Consider the following 16015-nt stretch of genomic DNA (forward strand, 5'->3'; position numbering starts at 1 on the left):
AAGGAAACTGAGACACTCAACAAGGTTAAATAGCATGCCCAAGATCACACAGCTAGTGAGTAACAGAGTCTGTGACCAACCTTATATTCTTCTGTACTTAGTACAACTTTCTGTATTATGGATTACTGGTACCTCATCAAAATAGAGTTCTTTACCTCTGTTTCGGGAGTATGTTTTACTCTGTCTAGGGCAGATGCACATGTAGAGAGTTGTGCCAGTGATCTGTGGATCAAACAAATGAACGCTCAGGGGCTTGGCCCTTGACCTTATGGCTGGTATGAAACTTATGGCAGAATATAATAATTACTGTACCTGCTTTTGAGCCTTTGCAGTATACCATGAACTGGGTTGGGTGATTTACATTGATTATTGCATTTAATTCTTACAAGGTACATATTATCCCCATCTGTAACAAGGGGAAACTAAGACTAAGAGAAGAGATGGAAATTCTAGCTTTAGGCTTAGTGTTGTTATCATTTTTTCAAAGTTGGAAAATTCAAGAAGTGAAGGAGAAAGAGGTATGTTGTTGCATGCCTGTGGACTTTGCAAGGTGCTCTTCTCATCTTTCCCAATGGTGTGAGTACTTACCATCCTTGAAAAAAGGGTATGAGTTAAGATAAGATTAATTGGCCTGTTTTAGTTCCAGTTATGGGAAAGGTAGTACTTTAAAGGGTTTTAAGCACAATGCCAAAAGATAAATTACAGCCTGAGTGCTAAGTGGATGTTTGTGCCCCTCTGCCCAGTTGCCCACACATAGCTGCAGAGTCTCCTTGTGGTTCCCGTGGGCTTTGCAAAGTTGACAGTTCACAACACCTTTTTCTCTTTCTTTTTCTTGCTATGCTTTGACAGCTCTGTTTCATGTACTCGCTCCTGTCATCTGTCCATTCCCGGATTTGACTTTCATGAACAGATGACTTTCCCTTTCACTTTGACTTACTAGAAATTGGCTAATATTTAAGAAAAAAGTAGAGAATCTAGCTTAGGGAGGCCAATCCCCATTATTCAGGAAATGAAGATGTGAAAGATGAAGTCTGGGGAGAATAAACAAGTATTCTTAGCTTTCTGCAAAGGCTCATCTTTCATGGGTGTTCTTGCCACACAGAGAGAAGAGAGGGTTTAGAGTACCTCTGAGGTGAGAAGGAATTCCTGGAAAACCTGAGGCACATTCCTAAAGGAAGCAGCCATGTTTCCTCTACTATCTAGAGTCTCAGTTCTTCTTCCTCTTGTTACTGGTGAGCTTACATTATTAGGTACTTTGCTACAGTGATTTAATTTAACCCTCAAATTTTCAAAACAAGATTCTTAGTCCAAAACTCATGCTCTTTTCATTTTACCAGCCCTCCCCCACTCCCAGGCATCTCTCAAGAGAGAGATGGAAGTTATAATAGACTCCAGTCAATCAGAATTCTGTGTCTTGAACTTGGATTTTTTTCTGTTGCCATCTTAGAGTAGTGGCAAACTCTTTCATGGAATAGGTCTTTTCCCTGTTTTTATTCACTGGATTAAAGTCTTTGAAGCACTCTCCTTGGAATAGACCACTGCTAAGATGATGTTGTGTTGTATCGCACCTTTTAATAAACCACATTTTATTCAGGGAAAGTGGGGAGCTTTTTTGTGGTTTGCAAACTTGATATTAATATTGTCCTGACCAGAAAATGCTGAAACTTGCCCACCCACCCAGTTGTGTTTAGGCTTCTAAAAATAATGTTATTCCTCCATACTCAGACATCTGTTTTCACTCTATTGCCAATTTAAATGCCGCTGTATACTCTGTGTATCATGGCTACTTTCCCAGTATTTTGAAAATTTGCACAGGGTAAGGGGATTTTACAAGTTTTCAAAAACATGAAATATTCCTCTAACAGTAGCCGTATCCCATGATGTCTAAGTGAAATGGCAGGTATCTGCATAATTAAAGAGGTGCACCTGTGTATGCCCTGTATCCCTGCCACTGGAGTTCATAGTTGAATTGCACTGAAAGGCTTAGCCTCTTCCTGGGTATGGTTAGGGAGGGCTCAGAGCTAGCAGCATTAAATATCAGCCTAGACCGAGACGGCCATTCCTGACATTTCAGTGAGAAGATTTTTTTGGTCATGGCCTACTCCTTTTGGTCCATGTTCTTTGCAAACAAGGGAGAGCATCACTGGTATCATTTGAGGCACTGTGATGAGCATTTACATGTGGAATCTCATTTGATCCTTACCTCAGTTTTGAGGAAGTAGATACTATTTTTCCCATTTTTACAGAGGAGGAAACTGCAGCTCAGACTGTCCCAGCTCATTTGCCAAAGCTGCTAACTGACTTAGGTATTTTCTATAGCACAGTGGGCTGCCTTCCATTTTTAAAGGCCTAGTATGTATGTGTGTATTTTGAAAAGACCTGGCTTATAAACATTCTAGTAAGAGTTGAGGTTATCAAATATGGTGGTAGGTAGTATTTTGGGCAGGCACAGCCAGTAGCAAGTGCCGCTTTCTTTTGTGGGTGGCCTGGGAAAAGTCTTGGGCATTATGTGAGATTGGTGTGCAGCAGAACGATCACCTCTCTGAGCTGGTTTAGTGCCCCCTTTCTTGGCATTTTGAAACAAACTACATGTGTTTGGGGATTCAGGAACCTAATATTTTTTTTAACACAGCCCTAAGTGGGAACTTCCTAAAATGACCCATCGAGAATTATCTGGCAGCCCTTTTAAAATTCAGAATTGTATTTTAGAAAATTACTCTCTTTTCTAAAGTTGAGAAGCTAAGCCATTTCCTGTTTCTTAACTTCCATTCAGCTTAGAACAAGAGCCTATTATCTAGGAGAGCTTTTGAGAGGTCCTAACCTCTGCTGCTTGTTGGAGGGCCAGAGATCAAGGGTATGGCTCAGCCTTGCACGTCAGGTGGTGGTCTCTGCCCAGACTCCCTGGGGCTCTTCGGGAGTGTGTGCACCCTGACTACCGCTTCAGCCCAGCTCATCTTTAGTCCTTTCTGCTGTATGTTTAGGTTTTTAGGTCTAGTAGAAGACTGTAATCAAGTCACCCAGTTCTAGAAAACATTTCCAGGAGAGGGGGAAATTCTTTTCGTTATGGGGATTCCTCCACTTCCACTTTTTACATTAAATTATTTTTTTCTGTCTCCCATGTGATAGGATAGTCAGTATACTTTTCCTTTGCATTGAAACATACAAGAGCTACTTCAGTAATATCTTAAAGTGATTGTTTTATAATTAAAAACAGCTATATGAATTTTTAAAATAACCCGATATGGATATGTAAGATATATTACATAGTCAGCTTTGTAATACTTTGGGTTTATATGGAGTCATGCATTCTGCAGCAACTCTGAGCCCTCGTAGGGTGTGGTCTGAACAATCAGTAACCACGGCCAGGGTCTCTGGCCACAAATAAGACTTAGAATACAACTGTCTCCTAAGTCACTGTTTTCCTGGTATGCTTAACTTGCTGAGGTGTCTCAGGCACTATCTAAAAATATGTTAGTTCTCTAAATGACTTTAAGCATTGAGTTCAGTGTAGGGAAGTCCTTTTTTCTGGACCCCTTTTCAAAAAGTTGCTTATGCATAACTACCTGTTATCTATGTTGGTAGCGGTAGCAGAGGTGGGATGAATTAATTTTGGGGGGGTTTTGGAATGTGCTTTTATTTCTCACATTTTACAGACTTACTAAAAATGATGACGCTGCCTGAGAAGCTCTGTCTTGGTAGCACATGGGCAGATGAGCATTCTCTCGCTCCTGGCGTCTCCGTGGCCCCACCTTCATCCCAGTGGGTGTTGGAAATAATGCGGTCCTGCCCTCTCTCAGGGTTGTACATAGGAGCTCTTTGAGGGCAGGGACTATATTTCTTTAAAAAAAAAAATTTTTTTTTTTTTTTTTGCCCACTAGTGTGAAACCATAGTACTGTTTATCTCGGTAGGTGTCCTACAGCACTTAGAATTTTAATCACACATTTGACACTCATATTTTATCTGGAATTGTTACTGATCTTACGCTCTGTGTTCACTGCCTCAGTAGCTAGGACTATACTTCTTTATAGACACTGCATATTTTAGTGGAAAACATGGACTCCGTGTCAGGAAGAACTGGGTATGATTTCCAGCTAGTCCAGCTACTAATTTTGTGGCCTCAGGAAATTAAACTCTTTCCATGTTTGTAAAAGGGAAATAAGAACATCCTTCCAAGGTTAATATGTGGATCGTTTAGCCAAATAAACATGTTTAGAGTATATCCAGTTCCAGATACCTGTGTCCCTCGAGTGGTAGCTCCCTTGAAGGCGGTATGCTTTCTGTTCTTTTCATCCCCAGCGCCTAGCGTGGTCAGTATTGGGGGATAACATAGCACCTCGGTAAATGTTGCAGGATTGATGAAAGAATGAGAATCCAGGGTGGAAATGTGCCATTCTTATTCTAAAGGACCTTTCAGTGTGGTAGAAGATTAAAAGTAGATATGAAATAAAATTCTTTCTGTAGTAGTTGGCATGTTATGTTTATTCAAGATCTTTTCTCCATGATGAAGACACTGCTTTGAATAGATACATAGATTGTCAGTATATGCTGAATGTTGGTGGTGGTCTTTTGACAAATATTTTAATTGGCATTAGAGAATAACCCCGTGAGTTACTGTTTATTTGTATATTTTGGGTGCAAAGGGCATTCTTTAAACATAATGAGTTCTGTCTAGGCCATTTTTTTTTTTCAAACCCAACTCAAACTCGTTGGAAATCCTATGACGGTTGCCAGACAGTCAGGGGAGCGTTTGAGAAAAAACACTGTTGGGCTAATGTCTTACTTGGAAAAGAGCATGATTCCTATCCACAGACAGTTATGCAGACCAAAATGGGGTATCTGGTATGCTGTTCCTGGAAGCAGCACTAAAGTCTGAAGCCTAGTAGAATAGTTGATTCACAAAAACTCATCTGTTTCCTCCTTTTCCCTCCAGACTATAGAATCTAACTGGCGGTGTGGACGACACAACTTGCAGAGGATTCAGTGCCGCTCTGAAAATAGTAAAGGTGTCTACTGTTTACAGTATGATGATGAAAAAATTATCAGTGGCCTACGAGATAATTCTATTAAGGTGAATGACTGTATTTTGTATGTTTTATTTTTAGAATTGTGGTTATGTGTTAGACACTAGATCATCGAATCTCTCCGTTTACTCCAGATTGTATTTTTATCTATTCCACTCCATCTTGGCAGCTGTCAGTGTGGTTCTGAAAAACTAGAGCCAGAGTATTTCCCTATACTAACACCAGAGCCCTGGATTGTCTCACTTCTTATCCTTCTCTAAGCACATTCACATTCTGTATTCTGTGTTTAGGTACACATTGAAAATATCTCAGTATCACAGCACTCTTGCTGACTTTGCTAGCTTGTGGAAGTGTTGCTAACTTGCCTGTAAATCACAGTCATTACCTTTTATGGGTTCTGAGAAGGCTCAGTTGATAGCACAAAAGAATGATAGCGCAATTTATATTTGTATATTTTAATTCACTTTTCAATAGTAGATAAACTGGATCATTTCTCCATGTTTAATGTTTGGCAGCTGATCTGACAGATTTTGTTTTACACTGTTTGTAGCTTATTTTCTCATATTTAAGAAAACATGTGGGGTTTTTTTTTTTAACTGTTTTTTTTTAAAGTTATAATTTACATACAGGAAAATTCGCTCTTTTTGGTGTAAAGTTTTATGAGTTTTGACAAGCACAAAGAATTGAGTTATCATGACAGAAATCAAGATATAAAACAGTTCCATTGTCCCCAAAAGTTCCCTTATTCAGCCCATTTGTATTTAAATCTTCCCCCCAGGCGCTGACCTTTTTTTAAAATCTTTTTTTCCTGCACCTATAATTTTGCCTTTTGGAGAATATACTGTAAATGGACTCACACCGTATGTAGCCTTTTGAGTCTGGCTTCTTATACTTAGCGTGGTGCATTTGAGACTCATTATTTAGCAATAGTTGATTCCTTTTTGCTGTCCAGTAGTAACCCACTTTATGGTGTACCTCCATGTGCTTATGCATCTACCTGTTGAAGAACATCCATGTTTCCAGTTTTCACAATTAGAGAATAAAGTCACTATAAATGTGTATGCAAATTTTTGTGAAAATATGTTTTCAGTTCACTTGAGTAAAATTATAGGATTGGTATTGTTGATTCATGATAAGTGTATGTATTCCCTGCTAAGAAATGGCCAAACTGGTTTTCAAAGTGGCAATACCATTTTATATTCCTGTTAATAATGTGTGAGAGCTCCCTTTTTATGCAAGTTTGGCAGCCCTTGGTATTCTCAGTTTTTTTCCTTTGATATTTACCATTCTAATAGGTATGTAGACACACCTCTGTTTTTGGTTTAAATGTACATTTCCCCAGTTTACATTAAATTTTATTTATTTGACAGAGAGAGATCACAAGTAGTCGGAGAGGCAGGCAGAGGGAGAGGGGGAAGTAGGCTCCCTGTGGAGCAGAGAGCCCAATGCGGGGCTTGATCCCAGGACCCTGACATCATGACCTGAGCCGAAGGCAGAGGCTTAACCCACTGAGCCACCCAGGCGCCCCTCTTTTGTCCATTTTTAAAATGGCTTCTTTGTTTTTGTATTATTGCACCCTGAGAGTTCTTTGCATATTCTGGACACAAGTTCTTTTTTAAGATATGTTTTACAAGTATTTTCTTCCAGTCTTATCTTTTCATTTTTTGAAGGATATCTTTCACAGAGCAGAAGATTTTGATTTTGATGAAGTGTCACGTACCATTTTTTTCTTTGCTGGGCTATGCTTTTGATGTCATCTCTAGGAAGTCTTTCATGGAGCTTTTTGACTCTGTAAATTTATGTCTTTCATTCATCAAATTTCAAAAGCCTTTGGTCATTTTTTTTTCACATATTTTTTCTGTACTATTTTCTTTTTGTCTCCTTCTGAGACTCTAATTGCATAAATACTTGATCTTTTGCTATTGTTTTACATTTTCTACAAACTACTCCCCCCCACCCCCCAGCTTTTCTGGATAATTTCTATTGGTCTGTCCTCAAGCTGACTGCATGATATACCTCCTTGTTAGAAATTCATAGGATAGAGTAGCATAGAAAGGCTCTGAGAAAGTCTGCAGTAGAGTCATCCAGTGTTTCCCAACTTCCAAAACATATTTGATCATAGAACCCTATTTTTATGTAATACATACTGATAGCCCTGACAACCTGTGGCTACAGGTTAATTAGTAATAATTTTGGCAATTATCCTTTAAGGAATAGATAAAAATGGTTTATAAGGACCTTATCAAAGTATAGGCTGCCACTATAAATTTCATTTATAGTGGATGTCTTTCTGAAGAATTCTGTTTATAGAGGCATACCATGTTTAATTTAAAATAGGCATGAATTTGATTTATAAGATGTAAATAGTAGAGCACAGTTGTGATTTAGAGAGATTATCTAGACCAGTGGTTGGAAACCTTTTGTACTTCATTCTTTTTTTTTTTTTTTTAATTTTATTTATTTGACAGAGAGAAATCACAAGAGAGGCAGGCAGAGAGAGAGGAAGGGAAGCAGGCTCTCCGCTGAGCGGAGAGCCCAATGCGGGACTCAATCCCAGGACCCTGAGATCATGACCTGAGCCGAAGGCAGTGGGTTAACCCACTGAGCCACCCAGGTGCCCCTTGTACTTCATTCTGTACCAAGCCTGAATCACTAATCACTCTTTCAAAAAAAAATTTTTTTTTAAGTAGGCTCCACATTGGGTGTGGAGCCCAATGTGGGGCTCAGACCCATGATCCTGAGATCAAGAACTGAGTTGATACCAAGAATTGGACCCTGACTGAGGCACCCACTAACCACTCTTTCAAAATAATGGTTTTAATAAGTTAGAAATTAGAAGCAAGCCCTTGCTATTATAGAAAGACAGTTAAATGTCTGCAACACTTGTTACATCTTGGCTATGTGCAGTAAACTTGAGGGACACTGTAAATCATGATTGTATTATTTTACAAGGGAAGAAATGGGTCCATACAATCTATTTTTAAATATCCAATCTTTAAAAAATTTTTTTTCCCATCTGCCATTATATGGGGACAGGATTGAAAACTTGGAGAATATTGGAAAGATTAAAAGAAGGGAGAAAAAGCACTCAGAGAACAAAATCAATTATTATTAATATTTTCTTCTCTGTTTTTCTTTTTTAAATATACATATTGGTTATTTCACTATACAGATGGCTTTTATTCTGTTTTTTTATAAAACATTACTAAAACATTCTGTTCTATCATTAAAAACTTTTCATAGTTTACTTTGACATTTGACATTTTTCTGAAATGTCAAACATTTTTTTATTTTAAAATTTTTGTAAATAAACATAATGGGTTAGGGGTATACATTTTTGAAGGTTCCTAATAGATAGTGTCACACTGTTTTCCAGAGGGTGAGCCATCTCTTTTTAGAGTTTAAAAATTCCCTTTATGAGGCTGTTAAATATAATGAGTACAGTTTTTAGAGGGACAAAGTAAGCAAAATAGTACATCTGTTTTGGAAAATATTCAATATTGCCTCTTCCCTTTTTGTCATTTTCCACCTGTTTGAAGTTTAACTCCTCTTACTTATTATAACACAGGTCTGTTATGGTTCAGAGACAAACGCATTTATCAGACTGTGATATACTATGTTGATCTTGTCTCAATAGATTTGGGATAAAACCAGCTTGGAATGTTTGAAAGTGTTAACAGGACACACTGGCTCTGTCCTTTGTCTCCAGTATGATGAACGTGTCATTGTGACTGGTTCTTCAGACTCTACAGTGAGGTGGGTGATTTGGCTTCACTGAACTTACATGTCGTCCATGAGAAGAATGAGATTGCACCCTTTTCTGGGATAAGCGCACACATACTTTTTGTATGTTTTTGTATGCTGTATTTCAAAATCACTGTAGATGTCGGTTTGTTTGAACAAAGTAGGCTGGAAAGCTAACTTTTATTAAGTAGGTCCTGTTCTCATTGCTGTGTGTTACAAAGATGGCAGTGTACTTTTGTATAAAAGCACATGACCTAGTATTGGGCTCGCTTTCTCCTGGAAGACCGTGCTCCAGAAAAGTTGCCAGCGTGCTTAATATCCCTTCTCGGACTCAGTGCTTCTAGGCCGCTACTTTTGCCTTATAGCCTGTGTCTTTCCTTCTTTGCTCTGTGTGAACTTGTACTCTTGGGAGATGGGGTTTACAGAAAAGCTATAGCAGGAGAGGGCTGCCTCGGAGAGCCCTGTAGGTCATGGATATCCCCAGTTGGGATGCTGGCTTTGTTCATAAAGCAGTTGGGTAAGTAGATGTGTGGAAATTGATAAGATGTCCTGACCTACATTCTCTAGTTTACAGTGGATAAATTAGAGACTCAGTGGCCTGTCAAAAGTGAAGAAGAACCTTAAGTTTGGAAGCTCCTCGATTTCCCAACTACCACGCTGCCTTCCCCTTGTCACCTAAGACTCCCTGCAGAGCCCATATCCTCGAAGACTCATTTTGTTGTCCTCTACACAAGCTTACAAGCACTGTGCCTGAATACTTGATGCTAAATAAACCTAAACCTGGGCAGAGCCGGGATTTGCCTTCCTTTTTTGAAATGCTCTCAGTACTTCTCAGCAGATAGAATAATTGCTTCTGGGGGCTCCCTTTAAGCATGATCTTAGGTGTCAGATCCTAGTCACCAAGTACAAGTGAAGCTTAACACCTCCCCAGCCTACTACTAAGAATGGGCGCAGGGCACACATGATAGCCTCTTTTCCTGGTTGTCTTAACAATGCCACATTGGGCTTTTCTGTTCTCATGCAGAGTCTGGGATGTGAACACAGGTGAAGTTCTCAACACGCTGATCCACCACAATGAGGCTGTACTGCACTTACGCTTCAGCAATGGACTGATGGTGACCTGTTCTAAGGACCGCTCTATCGCTGTGTGGGACATGGCTTCTGCCACCGATATCACTTTACGCCGTGTCCTGGTTGGCCACCGTGCTGCTGTCAATGTAGTAGACTTTGATGATAAATACATCGTGTCTGCCTCTGGTGACAGAACCATCAAAGTGAGTGTCTTCAGTCATGACTCTCCTTATTCCTGTCCCTTTTAGAATACAGAGAAAGTAGAGGTGGCTTTTACCACGCTGGTACCTGGCAAGATGTCTATTCTCCATTTGTGCTTGATCCCTTGTGCTTCTGGAATCACAGGCAAGGTAGGAGGAAAGGGTCATGTGTCCAGGATACGGAGGAGCCCTCTACTGCATGAAACGACACTGTTGGTCACGTTTTGAAGGGAATGAGAGCTAACCTGTGGCACGTGTAGTGGGTGCTAGGAGCTTTTCATTACTAATGTCACTTCATCTTTCTGGCACTCTGTTGAGGCACTCTCTATAGCCTCTGTTTTACAGAGGGGCCTCGGAGAGTGAAGAACTGGGCTAGAGAACACACAGCGAGTTAGTGGCAGAGCTGGGATTTGATTTGTTCATTATTCACTTAATTTGGAGAACCTGCCATGCCATAGACCCTGGGCTGGGTGCTGGAGATACAATAATGTGTAAGGCACACCTACCATTGGGAAGCTCAGTGTGTGGCGGGTAGCTGGCATGAGACGAATGGCTGAAGTCTAGGGCAGTTCGTGGGATGTGGTAGATGCACTGATTATAGTATCCATATTAACTTTTTAAAATTTTAGCTTCTGTTTTTATAACAACTTTATTGAGATATAATTCATATACCATAAGATTCACCCTTTAGAGCATGCAATCCAGTGGCCTTTAGTATAGTCACTGTGTTAGCCATCACTAGTTTCAGAACATTTTCCTTGCCCTCTGTAAAAACCTCATACTTGTTGACAGTCAGCTCCTGTTCTCTTCTCCTGGTCCCTGGCAATCACTATCTACTTTTGTCCATGGACTTGCCTCTCCGCCATTTCATATAAATGTAGTCATATAATATGTGGCCTTTTCTGTCTGGCTTTTTGCACTTAGTAGAGTGTTTTCATGGTTCACCCATGAATATTGTAGTGTGTATCAGTATGTCATTCATTCTGATGACTGAAGGAAATTCCGTTGTGGAGGTACCACGTTCTGTTTGTCCACTTGCCAGTTGACGGACATCTTGGTGGTTTGTACTTTTTATTTGTTACAAATAGTGCTGCCATAAGCATATGTGTGCAAGCTTTTGCACAGACATACGTTCTTAGTTCTCTTGGGAGGTAACTCTGGGTTTCACATTTTGAGGAACTGCCAGACTTTTTCCAGAGTGGCTGCACCATTTTTAAATCCCACCAGCAATGTGTGAGTGTTTGGATTTGGCTCAGAAAACCTTTTTTATGAGCAGCACTCTTTAGCATTCTAGTGTCTACTTGCTAGCCCCACAAATCACAAATGTGGCATCAAACTTTAGATTGAGTGGTCTGGAAGCTGGACAAGTAGGGTTTGTATGTAGTCATTCACTCGCTGCTCAGTCACACCAATTGGAATGAGATCACCGCCTGGAAGTCGAGAGGGTCTGGGCCTTTTTACAAAACAGCTATTGCATAACATCAGCCTGGAGGGTATCTCCATATCCTTGCCAGCACCTATTATTGTCTGTCTTTTTTATTATAGCCATCCTGGTGGTTGTGCAATGGTCTCTCTGGTTTTGGTTTCCTTCTCTCTAGTGACTAATTATATTGAGCATCTTTTCAGTGCTTCCTGGCCATTTTTAGCTTCTTTAGAGAAACATTTATTTAAATCCTTTGCTAAAAATTGGATTGTTTTTGGTTTTTTTATTGTTTAGTTGTAAAAGTTCTTTATATATTCTGGTTACAAGTCCTTTATCAGGTAAATGGTTTGCAAATATTCTCTTCCATCCCATGAGTTCTCTTTTCACGTTCTTGATGGTGTTCTTTGAAACACAGCAACTTTAATTTTGAAGTCAGCTTATCAGTTTTGTCTTTTGTTGCTTGTGCTTTTGTTGTCATGTCTAAGAAACCATTGCCTAATCCAGGATCACAAAGATTTACTCCTGTGTTTTCTTCTGAGAATTTCATAGTTTCAGCTCTCACATTTAGTCCTTTGATCCATTCTGTATTAAATTTTTTGTGTTTCGTGTGAGTTAGGGGTCCGACTTCATTCTCCCGCATGTGGATATCTAGTTATCCTACTCAACTATAAATGCAGCTGGTAAAATAATTCAGGGCACTTTGGTTGCTTTGCGTCTCCTTATTTGGCTTGTAATATATTAAGTGTGTCTGTGAACATCTAAGTCTTGCAGATGGTTTCACAAAAGAGGGATTATTTATTCCACATACATAATATTAGGAGTGATGTGTCAAAACAAATGGAGCTGTTCAAGGAACTATGCTGGAAAAGAGGAAGATGTGAAAGGTGAAACTTTTTCACATCAGTTACATTGGATTTGACATGTCAGCTGGCATGAAAACATAAAATCTGGCCCACACTCTTCCTTCTAGGCAAGTGAATGTCTGAACCATCCAGGAGATGTTCTCTTTGTGAATATCTCAAGGTTTGGAGACTTCACAGCTTCCCTCTGTGTTTCGTTCCTGTTTCATCACTCCGCAGCCAAGAAAACTGTTTGCTGGCCAATCTGTCCCCAGCCTCCGTACCATATTTTATAGTCAAGTATTTTGGTCATTCTTAGAAGCTCTTATTTAAAAAAAAAAGGGGAGGGGGGTATTGTGAGGGGACTTTTCTGCTTTTATTCTTAAAATATTGCTGATCTGTTCTATAGGTCTGGAGCACAAGTACCTGTGAATTTGTTCGCACTCTGAATGGACACAAGCGAGGCATAGCCTGTCTCCAGTACAGGGATCGGCTGGTTGTTAGTGGATCATCAGATAATACCATAAGGTAGGTAGAAGTTGGTGTGCTGACAGGGCAGGCCAATTTTTGCCATACTTTTGACTCCTCTCCTGGCCCTGACGTTTGAAAGACTCCGAGCCTTTGGAGATAGATACTTCAAATAAGAGAAACCTGTATTAATCTCTTGGGCTCTGCATACTGAAGGAGGCAAACTGAGTCCCTCAAAACATGTGTTTTAGAACCTCTTCCACCCAAGCTCCCTTAAAACAGAGTCCCTCAGAACAGAGGACGCTCTGATCTGACTCTCTACTTTCCCCTTGCCCATAGCTCCTGTCTCCCTCGCTAATAGCTGGGAGGAGCACACTTTATATATCTGTCTCGTGCAAAGCCTGTGCTGCAGAATCACCCACTCCTGTCTTGTCTTGTGTTTTATCTCCCTTTTTTCCTTCCAACACTCAGTGACCTCACTTTCTAATAAATATGACTATCCTTGTATTTGAAGTTGTATATGAACTTCCCTTCAATATCTGTTTACCAATTCTTAGTCATTTTCCCATCGTGCTGACATATGCCAGTAGCTTTTTTATAATCAGATTGTTTAATGTTGGGGCAAAATAAAGATTGGTTTCAAGATAATTTTTAAAAGAAAGAAGGAAGGAGGGAATAAAACCACAACAATAGAACTGATACTGCTGTGAGTTTTCTTTTATCGTTTTAAGTTTTAAGGTATTAATAAAAGTCAAGTGAGAACCTGAATCTTGGCACTTTGTATTACTTAACTATTTCTGGAGTAGACAGTCCTTAACTTTCTCACTGGACTCTCTGAGGTTTTACAGAGTAACACTGTACGTTTCCCCCAGGGAGGGGACCCCTTTGGAGTTAGTGGCAGTGCTGAACGGCTCTGTTCACAGTAGATGAGAGAAGCCGTCGTTACTGGCACTGATGAGGGTGGCTGTGCTAAAATATTTCTGGGGCGGATGGTAAGAGCCACTGGTGGAGAGGCTGAGAAAAGTTGGTTATGGAATTAGTTTGCTGACTTTGTTTTGTACATGTAGTTTGCTAGGATTTCTTTTTGCAGAGAATGTAGAAAATCAGTAATAGAAAAATGTAAAAATCTCAGTCTTCAGAATACACCAAGAAAAAGGCTGGATGTAGTCTCTGGGTTTATATTTCTGAGACACTTCATATACTTAATGAGATGCTCCTACTGTGACCTCCTAAACTGGACAAACCCTAGTATGCAAGATTATGTAGGAAGGGGTGTCCCTGAGCCTCATCTGGAGAGGGAGACCACCATACTGGTCCAGTGGTTCTAACTTCAGTGGGCCTCATGGATTCCAGGCCAGAAGAAGCTGGGGTGGAAGCCTAACACTCCGGCTATACATACCATGTCCTCCCCTGACCCACCTACGTACATGCCTTTTCTTCCTTACTGCCTGCAATCCCTGTCTTCCCAAGAAAAGTCCTTGTTAGAGTATTTGGCTCTGTGGTTTCATCAATTCAGGTATCAAGAGAGTACCCAGGAACTAAATACAGTGGAAGTTTTCTTACCTGTTGATCTTATTTAAATAATAATACATGTGTATTACTTAAAAAACTGAATGAAAGAAAATACAATAAGTAAGGCTTCTATCCAAATTAGTAATTTTTTTTAAACTTTTTATTTATTTACTGAAGTAATCTCTACATGCAATGTGGGGCTTGAGCTCACTACCCTGAGATCAAGAGTCAGATGCTCTTCCAACAGAGCCAGCCAGCCGCCCCCCCAGATCAGTGCTTTAAAATACACAGATGGTATAAATGTACAGACTTATCTTTCTACGGGGATAGTGTGGGCTGGGAATGAGATAGAAACAAGTCCAGGAGCGTGAAAATCACATATGGGACAGGTAAGAGGAACTCAAGGAGAGTGTGAATCATGTGTGGGAGGTTGTTTCACAGAGATCTGTTTGACTTTCCAGGCTATGGGATATCGAATGTGGTGCCTGTTTAAGAGTCCTAGAGGGACACGAAGAATTGGTCCGATGTATCCGGTTTGATAACAAGAGGATTGTCAGTGGGGCCTATGACGGGTATGTATTTCAGATTTTTCAGTGCACTGCTGTCACTGTATCTGGAGGGAAAATGAGCGCTGTATATTCAGCAGCCAAATACTTGCCAGCTCTGTGTTAGATCCTTTCCATGTAACGGATGGCAGATGTCAACTAGACTGCCTGATCATGTCCAGGCCCTTGGGCCCAGAAGGATGAGTGGTGTTGCCCTGACTCCTGTAGTAGCAGAGCCTCTGGAACTCCTGTGCTTACAGCTTTAACCATTATTGTGAACTGTGGGAGTAGCTTAGGTTGTGCAAGAATTCAGTTCTTTGCCTTAGCCCTAAATTAAGCCAGCTGTGTGTGTGTGCACACGCGTTTAATGATACATTTCCTTTCGCCTTTTGGTTAATTGAACAAATACTCTTTAAAAAACCTTATGACTTTTTAAATGAGCAAATGGCAGCCGTAAACCTTTCAAGGTGACCTTATGTATACTTCACTAAGGGACTAGTTGGTCTGTGTATGCTCCTATTATTAACTTCCAGCATTTGCTTAGTTTGAAGAAAGGTATCCTTGGAATTTCACAGAGAGCCCTAGCTCTGTCAGCAGCACCTACTCAGCTTCAGAGAGCCCCCTGAGGAAGGAATTTGGTGACATAGATTATCAAGTCAGGAACTGGTTTTAGATAGCCTGAAGTTGTTTTCTTGTCTCCCTTAAAAAATCTTTCTTCACAGTTTAGCAATTCTGAGAATGTGGAGGTCCTTATTTTTTCCCAAATCAAGTATAGTTGGTTTAAATAACTTGTAGAAATGTAAGCTTGTTCTCCATTTGCTTTTCTGATAGCAACTCAGATGCACTCCTTTCTGTCAAGGAAGTGCTTGACAGTATATAAAATATTAACTTTTCTACCAATGGCAATTTTTCTTTTCTAGGAAAATTAAAGTTTGGGACTTGCAAGCTGCTCTTGACCCTCGAGCCCCAGCAAGTACTTTGTGTTTGCGCACGTTGGTGGTATGTAATCTGTTGAAATGGCAGCGGTTCTTGTGCTGGGGGGAGGGTGACTCACAGATAGCCCTGCCTTGGTGTACCCCAGAAGGGTTGTGTACCTCACAGTGTGCCTTCAGGGAAATGCACAGTTTTGTTCATTTTGGTTAGCCAAAAATCAGAGCGTAATTGACATTTACATTACAGTGAGCTCTTTCC

General features: G+C 40.2%; 1 protein-coding gene across 10 annotated transcripts in view; it reads left to right on the forward strand.

The window, feature by feature from the left end:
- FBXW11 (F-box and WD repeat domain containing 11) overlaps positions 1–16015 on the forward strand; it is a 121103-nt gene that overhangs the window by 94819 nt on the left and 10269 nt on the right. For all 10 annotated transcript variants that reach the window (XM_046000190.1, XM_046000194.1, XM_046000193.1 and 7 more), the window contains 6 exons: positions 4932–5069; positions 8660–8778; positions 9791–10040; positions 12709–12827; positions 14741–14851; positions 15745–15823. In XM_046000190.1, coding sequence (XP_045856146.1) covers positions 4932–5069; positions 8660–8778; positions 9791–10040; positions 12709–12827; positions 14741–14851; positions 15745–15823 — 816 coding nt within the window. The remainder of the gene's footprint in view (positions 1–4931; positions 5070–8659; positions 8779–9790; positions 10041–12708; positions 12828–14740; positions 14852–15744; positions 15824–16015) is intronic.

This window comes from Meles meles, chromosome 3 (assembly GCF_922984935.1).
Source record: "Meles meles chromosome 3, mMelMel3.1 paternal haplotype, whole genome shotgun sequence".
NCBI lineage: Eukaryota > Metazoa > Chordata > Mammalia > Carnivora > Mustelidae > Meles > Meles meles.